The following is an 18,423-nucleotide window of genomic DNA, read 5'->3' as shown; positions in this document are numbered from 1 at the left end:
TTAGTGATGTGAATATTGTTTTTTTATCTCAGACAGTTTTGGACAATGCTTTCACTATGATAATATAGCACTGAAGTTTTAACTTTTGTGTTCAGTCTCCTTTAAAGCTCAGTAATTATAGACTTCAATAACCTAATAGTCTTTGTGAAATACCAGATGACCAAAAAAAGGATTAGAGGAATACATTTATAAAATTTATTTTTAACATATTTAGGTGTATAAATTTGTACATTTTCTTCAGTAGTGCTATTTTTTTATTATGCTACTTATATATTAGGTACTTGTTTTTATACATTTTAGATTATACTTCAGTTAGTTGAAAGATATTTATATAGATATGTATTTTGTTTTCAAAATTAAATTTTAAAGTTAATGAATAAAAGTGAATACACATTACTGATTAAAATCTTCAGTGTTCACTTTCTCCATGAACACTAGCAAGCAGCATACACAAAGAAGGCAGAAAAGTTTTTTTATTCAATGTACCTATTTATTGACAGTATTTCAAAGCAATTGACATTAGTCTAACCAACATATACTGCAGGTGGTCAATTCAGCAGGTTTTATTTTGATCCTTTGAATTATCCATTCTGTGTGGAAATAAACTTTGTGCTGTTGGAAGGTCAAGGGATTGCTCTTACATTGGTCTGTCTTTAACAACATAAGTAAAGTCCTACAGCTGAAAACTGCCCAGTCCATCACTGGGGTTGCTCTCCTATCCATCCAGGACATTTATGACAGATGGTGCTTGAGGAAATCTCTAAGCATCATCAAAGACCAAACACACCCCATCTACAGACTGTTAGATCCTCTATCATCCGAAAAACGGTACTGCAACAACCAGGCCGGACTTCCAGACTCAGAGACAGTTTTTACCCCCGCACTATCAAACTATTAAACTCCCAGCTTCTCTCACCCATGATCTGAACCCTTGCAGTGCCTTCTCTCTTCATCAAAACTCAAACATGCGCTGAAATCTACCTCTCCCTCACATGTCAAGAAGTTCTCTCCCCATAATTTTCTATACTTTATTTCATTCTGTTGACGTATGATTTTGCACAACTGATTTTGTTTTGCACATTACCTGTTACCTTTTGTTGTTGTTTTGCATATTGCCTGTTGTCTCTGTCTTTCTTTATTATACAATTTTATTGGTGTTTTTTTGTACTACTTACCATCTGAGAGCTAGCTAAATAGCATTTCGTTATGTACCTGTGTATGAATAAAATAACAATAAACGTGAACTTGAGAAAGCTTAATTTAGCTTTTCACTGCCCAAAGAAGATTGACAATGGCAATTGTTGTGCGTTAGATGTTAGTGAAAAGGTTGCTTCATTTCATGTCATTGTCTAAAATAAATAGACAAATACCTTGTTTATATTGAACCTGGGAATTGAATCTGGGTCTTCTGCCTGAGAGGAGAAAAGTCTAACACTGAATTGCCAAACATTAATAAGACAAGTGAAATTAAAAACTACAAGTGAAGGTTTTATTTGATTTGAAGTTTTAATTTCCATTACACTGCAAAGAAACGTTATATAACATACTGTGTATAAAAACAAGGAATTAACATTAATGATGCTATAATTGCTGGCAGAAAAAGTGAAAACAAATTAACCCAGAGTGTTCTGAAATAAAATTTCAGCAATAAAAAAATGAAAACTTATACAAAATCACGGAAAACCACAATAAAAACATCATATTATAAATCAAAAACATTTTGTCATTATTATTGCAGCTTGCTGTGGCAAAAGTGTGGTGCTCCTTAAAGAAAACTGTTTATACAGTATAGGTACATAACAGAAATCATTCTTTAAAAGTAATTTTATTTGCTTTTAAAGCCAATGTGTTTAAAGCCATTATGTATAATAGATTTTAATAATCAAAATGTACAATACAGTAGTGTGAAATACAGTATCTTTATTAAGAGTAGGTGTACTGTGCAGTATGATTAGTGCCAGAAACCACTAATACAGTAGGTTAATAAACATTTAATTTTTATTATTAAAATAAGATCTGTCTGATAACCATAGAGCACACAGCTGCGGTACTTTACGTATTAACTGCGCCACCTGGCAGTCTTACAAAATAGTGCAGCCATTCATCAGACTTCTTGAAAAAATAGAAACAGCAAGATATGGTGCTGTTCTTCATGTTGAAATGCTGAAAGTTATTCAAGGAACTTTCCTTACAAGTTAGAAAAGGAATGATGAGGTACTGTAGCTGACTGCTTTTCAGTGGGTGCCGTCAAAGCCTGGTTACTGAAACAAGTCTTACCTCCAAATCACTGAATTGCCAACACCTTAGCTGGTGGTCAGGTCATTCCACACATGCTTCTTTCAAGAAGACCTTGTTATGTACAGTAGCATGATGTTATTTACATGCTGTTTTCTTTCTACCTGGTTTTATGTTTTTTGGAATGTACTGTACAAGTGATATGTGAAATTTATAAGTAATTGATACAGACATAGTGTTTTGAGCCTGTAAGCAGCTTAGCTGCATGGCTGAACTTAAATGAGAGAGCTCACAAAGAAGTATAGTTAGAAACTTAAAGATTAATTTTGGATTTTTTTTTTACATTTTGGTTAGTTTTGCTTCAAGCTGTAATTTAAAGAGAACTATCTCTTTACAGCTGTGTTATGTGTCTATTTTACCTAGACCTACCAATAAATGAACCTATTTATGACATTCCTCTCCTGTGGAATATGTATTGGGGGTATTTCAGCACTTATAGTACTCATGAAGATGGTGCATGTGCTGAATGCTATCAGTGCTTTTTAGAAGTGAATCCTTGGTGATGCCAATCTGACTACAGTATGTCAATCTTTTTGTTGGGTCATGACTTGTGGTTAATTAGGTCTGAGTGAATCAGTCCTGCACTCAAGATCCTGAGGTTGAAAATGTAGTCTTAAGTGTTAACGTGCTTTGGGTGCTTCATTACATGCACGGCCAGAAATTAATAAATAGATTTTTAAATCCCCCCTTTGCATTTATAAATTTAAATTAACAGCCAAGAACAGCTGTTTTATGTCATCTTTATTTGGGCTCATAAGCGACTTTGGCCGGTGAAACAGGTATATATACTGTATATTATTGCATCTCTAAAGGAACATCTTGTAAGAAAATATGCTCCTTATAAGACAATACAGTGCCTTGCGAAAGTATTCGGCCCCCTTGAACTTTTCAACCTTTTGCCACATTTCAGGCTTCAAACATAAAGATATAAATTTTTTATTTTATGTGAAGAATCACCAACAAGTGGGACACAATTGTGAAGTGGAACGAAATCTATTGGATTTTTGAAACTTTTTTAACTAATAAAAAAATGAAAAGTGGGGCGTGCAAAATTATTCGGCCTCTTTACTTTCAGTGCAGCAAACTCACTCCAGAAGTTCAGCGAGGATCTCTGAATGATCCAATGTTGTCCTAAATGACTGATGGTGATAAATAGAATCCACCTGTGTGTAATCAAGTCTCTGTATAAATGCACCTGCTCTGTGATAGTCTCAAGGTTCTGTTGAAAGCGCAGAGAGCATCATGAAGACCAAGGAACACACCAGGCAGGTCCGTAATACTGTTGTGGAGAAGTTTAAAGCCGGATTTGGATACAAAAAGATTTCCCAAGCTTCAAACATCCCAAGGAGCACTGTGCAAGCGATCATCTTGAAATGGAAGGAGTATCAGACCACTGCAAATCTACCAAGACCTGGCCGTCCCTCTAAACTTTCAGCTCAGACAAGGAGAAGACTGATCAGAGATGCAGCCAAGAGGCCCATGATCACTCTGGATGAACTGCAGAGAACTACAGCTGAGGTGGGAGAGTCTGTCCATAGGACAACAATCAGTCTTACACTGCACAAATCTGGCCTTTATGGAAGAGTGGCAAGAAGAAAGCCATTTCTCAAAGATATCCATAAAAAGTCTCGTCTAAAGTTTGCCACAAGCCACCTGGGAGACACCCCAAACATGTGGAAGAAGGTGCTCTGGTCAGATGAAACCAAAATCGAACTTTTTGGCCACAATGCAAAACGATATGTTTGGGGTAAAAGCAACACAGCTCATCACCCTCAACACACCATCCCCACTGTCAAACATGGTGGTGGCAGCATCATGGTTTGGGCCTGCTTTTCTTCAGCAGGGACAGGGAAGATGGTTAAAATTGAGGGGAAGATGGATGCAGCCAAATACAGGACCATTCTGGATGAAAACCTGTTGGAGTCTGCAAAAGACCTGAAACTGGGACGGAGATTTCTCTTCCAACAAGACAATGATCCCAAACATACAGCAAAATCTACAAAGGAATGGTTCACAAATAAACGTATCCAGGTGTTTGAATGGCCAAGTCAAAGTCCAGACCTGAATCCAATCGAGAATCTGTGGAAAGAGCTGAAAACTGCTGTTCACAAACGCTCTCCATCCAACCTCACTGAGCTCGAGCTGTTTTGCAAGGAAGAATGGGCAAGAATTTCAGTCTCTCAATGTGCAAAACTGATAGAGACATACCCCAAGCGACTTGCAGCTGTAATCGCAGCAAAAGGTGGCTCTACAAAGTATTAACGCAAGGGGGCCGAATAATTTTGCACGCCCCACTTTTCATTTTTTTATTAGTTAAAAAAGTTTCAAAAATCCAATAGATTTCGTTCCACTTCACAATTGTGTCCCACTTGTTGGTGATTCTTCACATAAAATAAAAAAATTTATATCTTTATGTTTGAAGCCTGAAATGTGGCAAAAGGTTGAAAAGTTCAAGGGGGCCGAATACTTTCGCAAGGCACTGTATTTTTTTGTTTTAAATGGCATGTCTTCAAGGTCCTTTACACATTAACCACTTGACAGTGAGGAAATTTAAAGGGTCTAGGAGTGGTTTTTGACTAAGAGATCTGATGACACTACTACAGTACATTGAACTTACAAGACGTACAGGCACAGCACCTACTCTAAATTTCTATGCCAGAGGTTTTTAGCCTTTGAGTTCGGACCTGGCAGTGGGTAGTATTATATGTTTAGGTGGGTTTCTTACCTAGGTACCCACCTAAACAGGCATATTTTTCCTTTGTGTCCTTTTCTTCCTTGATTATCCAGGTTTTCCAGGTTTAATGCTAAACTGGTTAAAGAAGCTCATCTCTTATGCCAAATCAACTGTCTCACTAATGAGGATATTTAGTGCTTATACAACATTGTCACTGTCAGTCATGAAGGTTCAATAAAAAAACTTACTCAATAAATATTAAAAATCAAATTACTCTATTTTTAAAAACAAATTAATAGAGTGTTCAATTTAACTTCAAGCTCAGTATATTTTACAAACTGAAAAATGTTTTTTTTTATTAATTGGTTAAAGAAAGGCAAAAAACCACAGGAAAAGTACTCATATTAAAAATCTACAAATATTAAACCTTCAATGATCTACAGAGAGAAACACAATAATGTAGATTAAATATCAAAACTCCACACTACTTGATTGATTGCTTATGAATTCACATATACATATAAGACCAGTCACTTGTCAGCCATATTTTCATGACAGTATTACAGGCAACTTCACAGATTATTTTTTGTTCTAATTGCAACATTACCTTTTTCAGATGGCATGGTACTACAATAAATGCAGTTATCATATAAGAAGCACCAATAATTCGGAAGAATAAAGAACACACATATAACATTCAGTATAACATTTTTACGAAATTTCAGCAGTTCATTAAAGAAATTCCAATACCTTTCACTGTGTGGGTTCCATTTTTTGCTTTGAAGAAAGCTATCAAAGGAACAGCAGGAGTGCATGATGCAAAAAGCAACCTTATAAAAATTACTATACTTCAGTGTGATTTTACTCATCATTTCAATTTAGATGCACTTAGAACCTCTGAGTGTTCTAGTCTGGTTTAACATTTTAAGTCAAATAATCTATTGATTACCTTAATATTTTGCCTAGTTTTTATTACAGATAGATAAATGTAGACATTTTGAATGACAAAGAGAACATGCTGTTGGGGGAAAAGTTCATGCAGTTCAAATATTTATACTGAATCTTTTTGATGAAAATCTATTGAGGAACTAATTTGTACACACAGACATAGATATCATAACAATCTATTTGCAGGAGATGTATCTTTCTAACTTCTATGCAAAGTAAAGGTAAATACTGTATAGATTTAAATGTGTGGAACATACATTTGTACTGCATACATTATTGCACTTTTATTTCCATAAACAAATGTTCACAAATAGGGCAGCATGGTGGCACAATGGTTAGCATTGTTACCTTGCATGGCAGAAGCCCTGAGATCAATACCTGGGGCACTATGGGAGTTTGTATGTTCTCTCTGTGTTTGTGTGGGTTTCCTCCCAGTCCATTTTATGCTTTAAGTTGTATTTATGCATCAACTGTTCATGCATGTGGAATATAAATAAATATGAATCAGCAATATAATCCAATGTAAATAGTTTAGTTCTTTTTCATACCATTTCAAATGTGGTGTTTCAGTGGCCCACTAGCCATTGGATGCCTGGATGGTTGCTGGTCAACCCAATTGCACTAACCATGACCTCAGATACTGTTTGTTTTCAGTAAAGAGTTTACAATGTTTTTAATACTGAACACAGTATTCAAAATTAGGTCTTACTAGTGCTTTGTAAAGCTTTGGCATAATGTCTTTGGATTTAAAATCTATACTCTTTTGCTGTATACCCAGCATTCTCTTTCCTTTTTTATTGTATCCTCACGTTTTCCTGATCAGGATATACCTGTAGGAAAATCTACAGCACATATTAAATAACCAGGTCATTTTTTTGTGCATAGCTTTCTGCTACCAGTTTGGGTAATGTTGCACTTATCAATGTTACATTTTATTTTTCAAATGTCTGCTCAGTATACATAGTGTGATGCTACAGGGGGTGCGGTCACCTGTGGGCTGAGGCAGAGTCTTTGCAAAAAACACAATTTTATTAAATAAAAATAAAGTTCTGTCAACATTGTTTGCATCTGGTTAATTAGCAGTTATCATCCTAGGTAAGATGGTTTCCTGTTCATTAACCAAAATCTCAAACCATATGCTTGCATTACCTTAGTTTTTAATTTCAAATTGTGATTAGTGACTCTATCAAATGTTTTCCAGAAATATAATATATATTCTAGTACTACAGTATGTACTGTACTGTTCATATTGCTTTTCAAACAATTCTAGCAAGTTAGTTAAACTGTATTTTCACATTCTAAATCCATATTGTCCATGTTTTCTAAATATTATTTCAATTTAAGTTCAACTATGATTTCCATACTTTTACAAGTAGGGGATCTAAGAGTGATAGGTCTATAGTTTGCTGGTACAATTGTGTCTCCCTTTACTGTATATGAAAGTTTTCCTTAGGCTTGTATTTCACAGACTTTCTTTTTCTTCTGTCTTATAACTATGGAATCTGTACCTAATCAAATTAGGCAAAGGTGAATTTAATTAATCTTTTCTGATTATATCTCTATATTTAGATGTAACCGATAAAGAATATGTTTAGTATTAAATGTCAATCTCTAAATGTGTTGCTTATTTACCAAACAATGATGATCCCAATGTTTATAAAATACCCTTCAGAAAATGTGAATATTGAAGGCAAACTGAAATTGTAAATACAGTAGCCTTTGTTAAGTGGTAAGATGTACTGTATTATTGCAATACTGTTTAAATGGGGTACATAAATAATGGAAGTAATACATTATAAAGTATATAAAGTATGTTGAAAGAAAACAGCAAGAATAGGGCGGAGCGGTGGCATTTTTTGTCATTTTAAATTGAATGATTGTAGTTCAGTTGTTCTGTTGTGTTCATTATATAGCCATGCAAGTACATTTTTGGCAGTAATGAGTTTGATATGCAAACAGACATTTTAAATGTAATATCAATTATTAATGATTTGGTGATAAGTCATTGAATGGCTCAACTGACACCAGAGAAATGAGAATAGTCATCTCATTCAGTGAGAAAGTAATGCGATGAATAGGAACACTATACCCTGATTTCATAATCCAGTGAAAAAACTTGTCAAAAGATTTTAAGACAGGCTTCTCTCTCATGTTTTCTTTTCTGTTTTTGAAACAGAATATTGTGTTATAAAAATATTTTTATTAGTACACTATATAGATATCCAACCAGTTTTGAAATTCCAAAATACTTTAATATTTACCCACCTACAAGGCCATTCATCATTTGACAAGTTGTATGCTCCACAGCAACGAGCAAAAAAAATAGCACCTGGATAGAGGTAAAACATGTCTCTGTCTGACATCACTACAAGCCCGCAAGTACTCTGTAATGCATAAGAGTTGGTATTTGCTGGACATCACAGAGACCCTGGCTGACTAATCCCAACCATGCCACAATTGCCCAGTGTGCACTAAAACTGAAGGAATACCAGTCACAGTCAGCTAGTGACATGACTCAAGAACAAGCTAGAGTTCTTGAACTAGTGTCTGTAACTCAGAACTAAAATAGCACACTGATGGATGATTGTCTTTGCTGGTTCAACCATCCAGGATTCAGTTTTTAGAGACCATCCAGTTATGCACATGTTTTAACATTGCAAAACACATGCCAAAGAGTACAGTGTCTATAGTGTTAAAACAATGTAGTGCTTGCCTTATCTACCACAGCACGAACTGAACCCCTTCAACCCAATCTTGATTGTTATATTTCACTGTCATCTACTCCAGAAAGCATCTTGAAATTCTTGTACACAACTGGAACTAGAGAAGGTAACCAAGGGATTTTTTAGATAGTTGTTCAAATGAGGTGACACTGTTGCAACTAGAGTTTTTTTTATTATGTGGAACTGGGACAGAACTGCTACCATAAATGTAAGATTTTATTACTTTATTACCGCTAGGCAAGGCTTTCAATAACTTGGTCTGGGAGTTCTTCCTACTGATGTGGACAAGAAGCTCTATCAATACGTTGAAATAAAAAAAGAGTTCTTCAGAACTGCGAATCTCTGGAGCTTTAAATATTTAATCTCATTTAAGATTAAATAAGACTATAAAAATTGGATTTTCTTAAATGCATTATTTGTAGAGTAGTAGGATGGATCATAGTCAGAATGTGCTTTTGGGTGTCAAGGTATGTTTACAGCAAGTTTGATGTACTGTATAATGCTCAGCTACAGAAACATTTAGCATTGTTTACAAAATGTACAAAGATAATATAGATCTGGAGGAATCCATGTGACATTATTGGTGAAATTGGTCAAGGTAATATTTCATGTACTGTACATCATTCTGGATGGGCTAGAACTCATTTTGATTTGAATAAAATGGATTTCTTTCATGTAAACATCACAACAATTATTTGAAAGATACAACAGGAAATGTACTGTATATGCTTGTGAGATTAATTGCTGTAAAACTGTTTAAAAAAATACCAGCAAGATGCAGGACTGGATTGATTGGGCAATGACCTTATTTAGTTGAAAACGTATATCTATGTATTTTGTGTTTTTGGAGTACAAAGTTTATAGCTCAGAGACAAATATCTCAGACCTGGAACTGGTCTAAAATTAAAGTGAATTTCTTTTACAAGAGTCTATTGATTCCAGACTGGCACTTTCACTGATTGTAGGATTTGCAGGACACTCACATACAGTAGCTCCAAGAAGGACCTTGCTTTGAGCAGACTAAAGAAACCATATCAAAAAAGGAAAGTACATCAAGCGGGGGAAAAACAAAACACAGAACACTTAAAAATAAAAAAGGCACGAATCAAATGATTAAAGTTTTTTTTTCCAGGAGTTTTGTATTGTACAGTATATAAAAGGCATTTTAACTTGGATTTGCCCATGTGAGTTTATGACAGGATTCTTTTGTAGGATGTTTTGTGAAACGTTATTATTCAGTCTGCCTGCTAAAATATAAAACAAAACAGTGTTATATCAAAATATTGATGGTATAATGTAATGTTATATTTTTAATTTCTTTTTTTGGGAAAACCAATGTATTACCTCTACCCTAACTGAAACAACTCCACAATGTTATCAGAGTATCAAGCTATAAGAAGCAACTGAATTTGCCTTTTATTTTCTTCTAGTACATTTATCTTTTTAAGACCATTATAATCAAATTTGATGGTCAATTATGTCACAGGCCTAATGGCATGTAATAATATTGTTCCTTGAAGGACGATTTGTACAGAAATGTTCAGGGTGATTTATTGAGAAACACACACCTTCCCCAGCTGTTCAGAATCAACTGAAGATGGAGGATGTATTTGATTTCTGTTATACCTGGGCTTTGCCATCAATTATATTAAGAAAATGAAGACATACTGTGGTGTATAGGAATTCAGGGCACTGATGTGTGTCGAAAAAATTACATATGGAATAAAGTCTAACTCTAAAATGAGAGAATTTCAGATTTCCCTAAAGACAGATTAGGGAAAAGACATACAGGGGGAAAGATACAGTACTGTAGATATTTTTTTACTGTTTCCTATGAATGTACAGTTCCTATATTTGAAAATACAACAACATCAACAACATCTCTGTTTCCTTCCACAGGATTAGAAAAGATTGGGAGGGATTCCACCTATGAGCAAGAAGGAAAAGTGCAGTTTGTCATAGACGCAGTTTATGCCATGGCTCATGCATTGCACAGAATGCATAAGGAGCTTTGCACAGGATATATTGGTCTTTGTCCAAGAATGAGCAGCATTGATGGAAAGGAACTGCTAAGCTATATAAGAGCTGTAAACTTTAATGGTAAGTCATCAGAGTTTCTCATAATTATAGCGTAATTAAAACTGTTTTGATGCATACATACCGTAGCTTCAAATTCTGTTTAATTGAAATAAACATTACACTACAATGTTTTCTACAGTATATTCAGTTTTTTTTTCTTTGAGGGTGTATATTGTGTATTGTGTTACATACAATATATTACATTCTAACTTCATTGCTTTAATTTTAATACACAGTTTTACTTTGACATTTATTAAACTGTATATTGCTTTTTTTAAATAATATATGTATGGAAAAATACATTTGACTTCAAATGTACATACAATTCTGATTTTACTGAATTTACAAATAAGGGTGAAGGATCAACTACATGATTAGTAACATATTGTAACAAACGGCCGACATACAGGTTGTACGAGCCGGTTGCAGTGCAGTGATGGCACTGTCCTCTGCTTCCTTGCACATAAAAAAGATTTTGGCGGCCCTCTGGGTTATAAAGGCCTTCTTTAGGTCAGCAGGCAATATCCCTGTTGAACAACACTGGAGATCTGGGTTTAATCCTGAGGCGGGGGACAAACTGGGGCAGGAGCAGCAAGGGCAGAAACCCCAAGAACCCAGAATTGCTACAATACTGTATATACAGTATTGAATACAATCAACGGAGAGCTTTAAGATTTAACCCCATAAAGTGATTATTGGCTATAGTGTTCAAGTTGAAATTGTGTTATGGGTTCAGATTTCTCTTTGAAAACAAATTGTCCTGGCCTTCACTTATGTGTCTGTCTCTAAAGAATCTGACATGTTTACATACAGTGTCTTACTAAAGCATTCACCCCCAGGTTCTCTTGAAGACTTCTCAGTTCAAGAATAAAAACAAGTTTAATTCCTTATGACTGTCACAGTAGGACAGCTGCATGCAATTACATGCAATTACATTTCACAATTTGTTACAGTTTAGTATTGAGCTCATCGGAGTTGGCATGCTAGAATTCTCTTCACACCATGAACACAGGAGAAGCATTGTTAAGGGACCACGAAAATAACTTTTACCATAGGGAAACAGTCATGTGAATTTGTGCCAGTAAAATACACAGCATTTTGCAAGTGAGAATGAAACAAAATATATAATTTGGATCTTCTGTTACTACCTCAACTTTATGAAGGTACTGTACATCATACTGTAGTCTGTGTTCTTGAAATGATATACTGTAGCATTGTTAATTCAGACTGAACCTCTGAAAAATGTCCTCTTTGTCTCACCGAGACCTTTACCTATAATGTAACCTTCTCACATATGAATGCTATAGGTTTAATAAAAAGTAGTATAACAGTACTTACTGTAGCTTATCATGCAGCACTTGAAGGTGAGAGTCAAGTTATTGACAATTATTTAATTGATACTGTAGCTCCTGACTGGTATGAAGCCTTACCCTTGACAAACACAGGATATTAACCCAAATAACAAATCATTTTAAAATGCTTTTTGACTTAGAGTTTCTGTAATCCATTGCTAAAAGATCTGTTAAAATAAAAGTACCTTTTCAGCAGTACCTTTCTGCTGCTGTTAAAGTTAAAAATGGAACATATAAACTTTAGCGATTGGAATTTGTAACAAACATACTGTATAAACATACTGTAAATAAATTGCCTTGCTAGTGAGGAAAAACATTAACTTTCAATCATTTTAGATTTTCAATTTTCACCCCACAGCAGCATTTGTGTTGCCAACATTACAAGAAATGTTACTTGGACCTGTGTGTCAGTTTTCACAGATCACACCTCTGTATCAGTGACATATTATCAGCACCCTGCTATTCTTGCTTTTGAAAATTATACAGACTAAAAAAAGGAGGATTTTGGCCACTTGCTGATTTAACTAACGAGTTCCTGCATGCAAGAAGGTGATTTTCTTAGTAAAATTAATTTTATTACTTTATTAAATTATTTAAAATAATTTGGGTACAGTATAATTATTGTCCAGCAAAGCACATTTTCAAGAAAGTTATGCTGAGAAGCCTGGGGGAAAGAACAATGCTTTTTAAACCCTTCAAAAAATGCAACATTAACAATTTAGTAGTTTCAGCTGCACTGCAGTGACAGCACATCACAGTATAACAGGAAACTCCAAGTCTGATTATATTGGATAGCAGAACTTAATTGGAATTCCTAGATTAGCTGTGAGTACTTAGTTATACTAAAGTTATCAGAACTGAAGTGAAACTATGGTAGGGGAAAATGACTTTTTCAACACTGCAGGCTTCTCATCAGTCATTATGGATATTGATTGGAAACATGCTGTTCAAAGGCACCATTGAGCATCTATACTTAAGATTTTAGAATTGATTCATTGTCTATATTTTAAGTAATGTGCAGGAGAATCTGAACTCTGTATTTGTCTTTGAAACATTAATGTAACCATTTAATTTCTTTATTGTAAAACAATAATTTACTGCACAGAAAAGTTTTTGATACTGGTCTCTCCAGATTTAATAATTTTGAAAATGTGGTGTTTAAAAATGAATTTGAAATGAAAAATGAAAAAGTGAATTGATTATGTTCTGCAGAGATGGACATTTTTTTAAATCTGGTTCTTGATATTTTATTTATTTTCAAATTAATTTCCAAGTTTGAGTAGTGTGATTCATCAAATGCAAGTTATTAACCGAAGTTCGGGTGGCATAACAACAGCAAGTCAATACCACACAGCTGTAACTAGTCACCAATATTACAAGATTAGCTCTATAACAAACTGAAAGTCGTTCCTTCACATTCTTCTCTAGCATCCCACCTCTGCTCCATCTCCATATTGCAGCTACCTTTTGGTCCTTTGGTTCAACCCATTTAAATGGGGTTCAAGCCTTCTTACCTTATCGCCAGGAGGCTATCCATTTACCAAGTGGGTTAAGCCAAACTTATCTCACCACTTATTTTAAACATTCACAAAGCATTCTATTCTTGGGCGTTGTTGTCATTAGGGAACTTTATAATGGAGTAATATTTTTATAAATATGAAGCAATAGCTTTTTATGAACAGAAACAAAAGCTTAAACATGAACTAACTAAAATTCAATTATACATTTTTTAAGGCTATAAGTAACTTGCCAGTGTATCTGATGCTGTCTCTTGTGAACATTCCTCTCCAGCCTGTTGCTAAAACCGTAACCATTGGCAAGCCATGTCCCTCTCTGAAACCCACAGGGATTCGAATTTTCACTGTTAATTGGAAATATCTATAACAATTATGGGCATTGACTATGTGTACAATATTTTATAGTTATGGCCTATGCTATCCTAGGGAGAAGGATGTCCAGCATCTAAATAAATATTGGTGCAGTTTTCAAATTTTCAGTTGCATAACTGGGTGGATCATTTCCCTTGGCCTTCTTATATTCCATTTCTAATGCAGCTCTTTAAAGATGAAGAGCTAGATACATTTTATACACCTTCATCTCACTGCTTTCAACATAGATTTCAAGCTTCATTTCTTTTCAAATTTTTCATAAACTGATATGAAATCTGGCTCTTACATTTTTTTTTCAAAACCTTTATACTTCATGTTGATATAAAAGAAACACCCAAGACTAATGTTTCTAATCAAATATTTTAAACATAGTATTAATAAATGTAAAGCCAAATACAAATAAAAGAATTCCAATAGGTTTGCAAAATCAAACATCATACAGTACATTGTCATGATGTCAACACTACAAAGCTATGGCCTCCCTAAGCATTAACACAACCCTAGCAATTTTGTCACATACTGTAGACCTGATCAGTCCCTAGATAGACTGATTATACAATTCCTGTACAGCCAACTGGCAAGGCTAACTGGTCATGGTTGTTTCCTGTTAATGGTTTTGACAAGTGATCCCACAGATATTCTACTGGACTCAGGTTATGAGAAAGAATCTAGCTGTGGCACGACCTTGCTTTCTTTAAGTTTTGCTATTACAATCCTATTACTATATGGCTTTGTATCGATCTGCTGGAAAATCAACACTTTTGGATTTGCTTAAAAGAAAGGAAAAACTTGGTATAAAGATCTTTATATGGTTGTGCAGTACATTTGCCCTCAATTTGCATTTAAGGTATTTTGGTGTTAAAACTGATGTCTGCTCACAATAAACAGACTTTCACCACTCAACATGTCTTGAACAGCACAACCTCACATGTTTTTATAAAAGATGATAATTTGTCTCTCTTTGATCTTAACCCTCAATGGCAGATCATTTTCATGCAGAGAGCTGTTGTTCTGATGATTTCCAGATTGTGTCATTCTGGAATGCTGCAGCCTGTCACAGCCTCCAGTAATCAGACACAAGCCACTGCTACTTCCCACAAACGCCGACGCACATCTTAATTACCCAACCATGTCCCTCAGCCTGCACCACGCCTCCAGGCAACCCACTCCTTCAGGGCGCCTCACCTGCTCTTCCACACTCAGTATTGAGTTAATCCTCCCAGAGCTACCTTTGCTAACTTTCTTCACCTGACAAACGCTTCGTCTTGTGATATCCCGGCCACTAGACCCACGCTTCCTCTTGACCACGAATATTGGCTATGCAACTTGACTAAGTAAACTCGGCTTCCATTCTCCTCTTTGTACAGTATCTCTCTCTCTATCATCTTGTATCAAGCACCGCCGAATGCCCTTTGCTGAGACCTCCAGTAGCTTACACAGCCACTGTAGTCTAAACACAGTTATGAAATTGGATGAGGAATCTCTGGGCTGATGTGGTGACCTGCCTTTGAGGATGAGGTCTATCCTTCACAGAACCATGGTTTAGTTTTCTGGACTTCCCTGCTGATTGTTGAAGCAGGACATGTTATTCTCCTGGCAGCTTGTTTAACAGGCAAGGAGTCTTCAATCATGCTGATAAGATCCAGGCAATTTTCATTACTCAAAGTGGTTGTATCTTTTGCTATTCTTGTGCTAATTAAACTCTTGTCCTCATACATTCATACAGATGCGTAATAAATGGATTTTGATTTTAACATCCAGTAAATATCAAACACTGAGAACCCTGCATTTCCATAAAATCACATGGTTTGAAAAGTTGTGTTTAATTTCAAACAACAGAACTACTCAATCAACGCATCTATCTGCTCACTATTTAAAATATACAGTAGGAGCATTACACATGTGCCAATGATCTATTAATGTAAAATTTGGACTGTTTTTTGAGCTCTTTGTGACTCAACATACTGTTTAAAGGATGCTCAATCTAGACACTTACTATTATTTTTGCACTTTCTTCTGCACTTTTATTACCTGACTCAATGAGTAATTTAGTACAGTTTTTATTTTCCTTTTTTCTCTGTTCCACTGTTTACATACTGTTCACTACATGAAGTAAGTATCAAGGAATAGGAATTCAATTAAATTGCTGCCTTACTGTATGTAGTTTTCCCTGGACAGTTCTGATATTTACAGTAACTATTCTTTTGTATTTTAAAAGTCTTAGTTATATTAATACAGTATAAAGGTTCCATCATTACAGTAAATATAGTCTTTCTAAAACATTTTAGCACTTGGTATTTTTTTTTAAAGTACTTGATAATGTATTCTGAGATTTTTCAAAAGAATACACAGCTATATTTCAGTTTAATGTTAGGAGCTGGTATGTATTGAATATGAGAAACTGAAAAAAGCCTGTGTAAAGTGTAAGTGTATAATATGTGACTCTGGGTCCTCATATGTATGGAAATATGAGCGACCTTGATCTACAGCATATTTTAATGTTTGAATTGAAAATCCCATGCACTGTAATCTGTTTTTTTTCCTAAAAAAGAGCTATAACATTTTCAAGCACCACATATAAGAGAAGATTTAAATAATCTCTTGTGATGTCCTGGAAGTAATTACAGGAATGTAAAATTTTAAAGTGTGGGCAAAGAGAAAAAATAATATTTTTTTTTCAGTATAAATCTAAAAATTCATATAGCTCTTGTTCTCCTGGGTATACTATCTATAACAAAAACATTGTGAATATCCAAAAATGGTCAATTTACAAAAGACCACAGTCATTAAAAGCAGTAAAATCAGAAATAGATGCCAATTTTCTCTTTGTTTTAGTAATTATACCTTGTTGCCTGTCAGGCAGATTTACCTCAAGTTGTTTTTTTTTTACCTTGGTATATGCTGGGGTCCTTTTGTGACTTGGCTATTATTATAGCTTATTGTTATAGGTATCACTTCAAGTCGTTTTTTGCATTATTGATTATTAGATTTATTATATTTTACTGTATGATCCCTGGATGATTACTACATATAAAAAATATGGGGTGTACAAAACATAAATTAAACCCATTGGAATATAAAAATTCTGACAGTATCAGACTACAAAGAGCTACAGTACTTGGTGATTTCATACCATAATTCAATTAAAAAGTTTTTTCCGAAAAAAGTTTAAATGGATGCTCTTTACCTTCAATTCTACATACAGTACAGTAGAACTGGTTCTATGACAGTAATGCTTTTAGTATTCAATATATTTTAGTACATATTTTAAAGCTTATTTAAATTAATTTACCATTTTTAATTCAGTTACTTTTGTTACATATGATGGTGTTTCTCAGGTTGTTATGCCATAATATATTGTACAATTGCTATAAATGTGGATTGAACAAAACCAGTACAGTGCCAGGTAGATAATTAAAACAAGCAGTAGTGAAACTAATGCAGAATCTCAATAGGTAAATTGTAGGTGCTGATTAAATGACAGGTACAGATGCAGCCATTCAAAGTGAGCGGTACAGACACGTACCGCAGGTAATTGGCTGCGGTGTCGCGTATCATGACGTGGTGCGTGATTGGTTGACCAACAGGGGCACTCGTGGTCCGTTGGTCTGTCGTAGAAAGACTTACTGTAAACGTCTTTACTGTGCCCGTTGTAGATATTGAATTTTACAACTGAAGGGAAATCTTAGTAGCTGAGCATAAAAAGAATAGGAGCATACTGTAACGCGTGTGAAGGCCATAAACGATATTAATTTTGGAACATAAACATACAGTATATAGCTGGTCTTGGTACTTTAAAGAAAAAAATACACACCAGTATTCCATTTCTCCCTAAACATTTTAAGCTTCGAAGTCTTTAACTTACGTGATACCGGAGTCAACAAGCATACTTTTAGAATTTGATTAAAAGGGAATATAATATGGAATCGCGTATCTAAAGAATTTAATAACAGTATGATTATATTCGTGTGCTGCGACAGGGCTGTGTAGGGCTGTTTCGCCTGTCTGTTCATGTGAGCTGTCTTGTAGCCTACTGGTCTAGGTGCGTGACTAACAACACACAGGTTGTGTGTTCGAATCCAGCTGGTGCTGGACTTTTCTTTTAACAATTTCGAGACTTAAATTCGATCATGTCGTGATATTTAGAAATATAAATTTGTTTGGTGCGAGTGAGGTTCTATTTAATCTCTGACCAAGGGAAACGTTTCATTTTTTCAAAGAAATGTTTGTTAAAAAATAAAGTCATAGTTCCATGGGATTCAATCACAGACCATGTGACATGGGAGTCAGGAAACTAACACACAGCGCCACGGGATTTAATAACACAATAAAAACGCTATAAAATAATGTGACTAGGCACAGAAAAAGTTTACAGCACAGTACAATAATAAATGCTGACCATGACTTTAGAAGCATAAATTACCTTACACTCAATTTAAACACAAGCTGTCTTTCTGTATGAA

At 34.8% G+C, this 18,423-nt stretch overlaps 1 protein-coding gene across 2 annotated transcripts in view; it reads left to right on the top strand.

Annotated features, from left to right (window-relative positions):
* Positions 1-18,423, top strand: part of grm8a (glutamate receptor, metabotropic 8a) — a 264,876-nt gene that overhangs the window by 188,491 nt on the left and 57,962 nt on the right. For both annotated transcript variants that reach the window (XM_069192489.1, XM_006633388.3), the window contains exon 7: positions 10,540-10,740. In XM_069192489.1, the coding sequence (XP_069048590.1) occupies positions 10,540-10,740 (201 nt within the window). The remainder of the gene's footprint in view (positions 1-10,539; positions 10,741-18,423) is intronic.

Source organism: Lepisosteus oculatus, chromosome 7 (genome assembly GCF_040954835.1).
Source record: "Lepisosteus oculatus isolate fLepOcu1 chromosome 7, fLepOcu1.hap2, whole genome shotgun sequence".
NCBI classification, from domain to species: domain Eukaryota; kingdom Metazoa; phylum Chordata; class Actinopteri; order Semionotiformes; family Lepisosteidae; genus Lepisosteus; species Lepisosteus oculatus.
The sequence above is the reverse complement of the archived record's forward strand: the minus strand, read 5'-3'. Positions and strand labels throughout refer to the sequence as shown.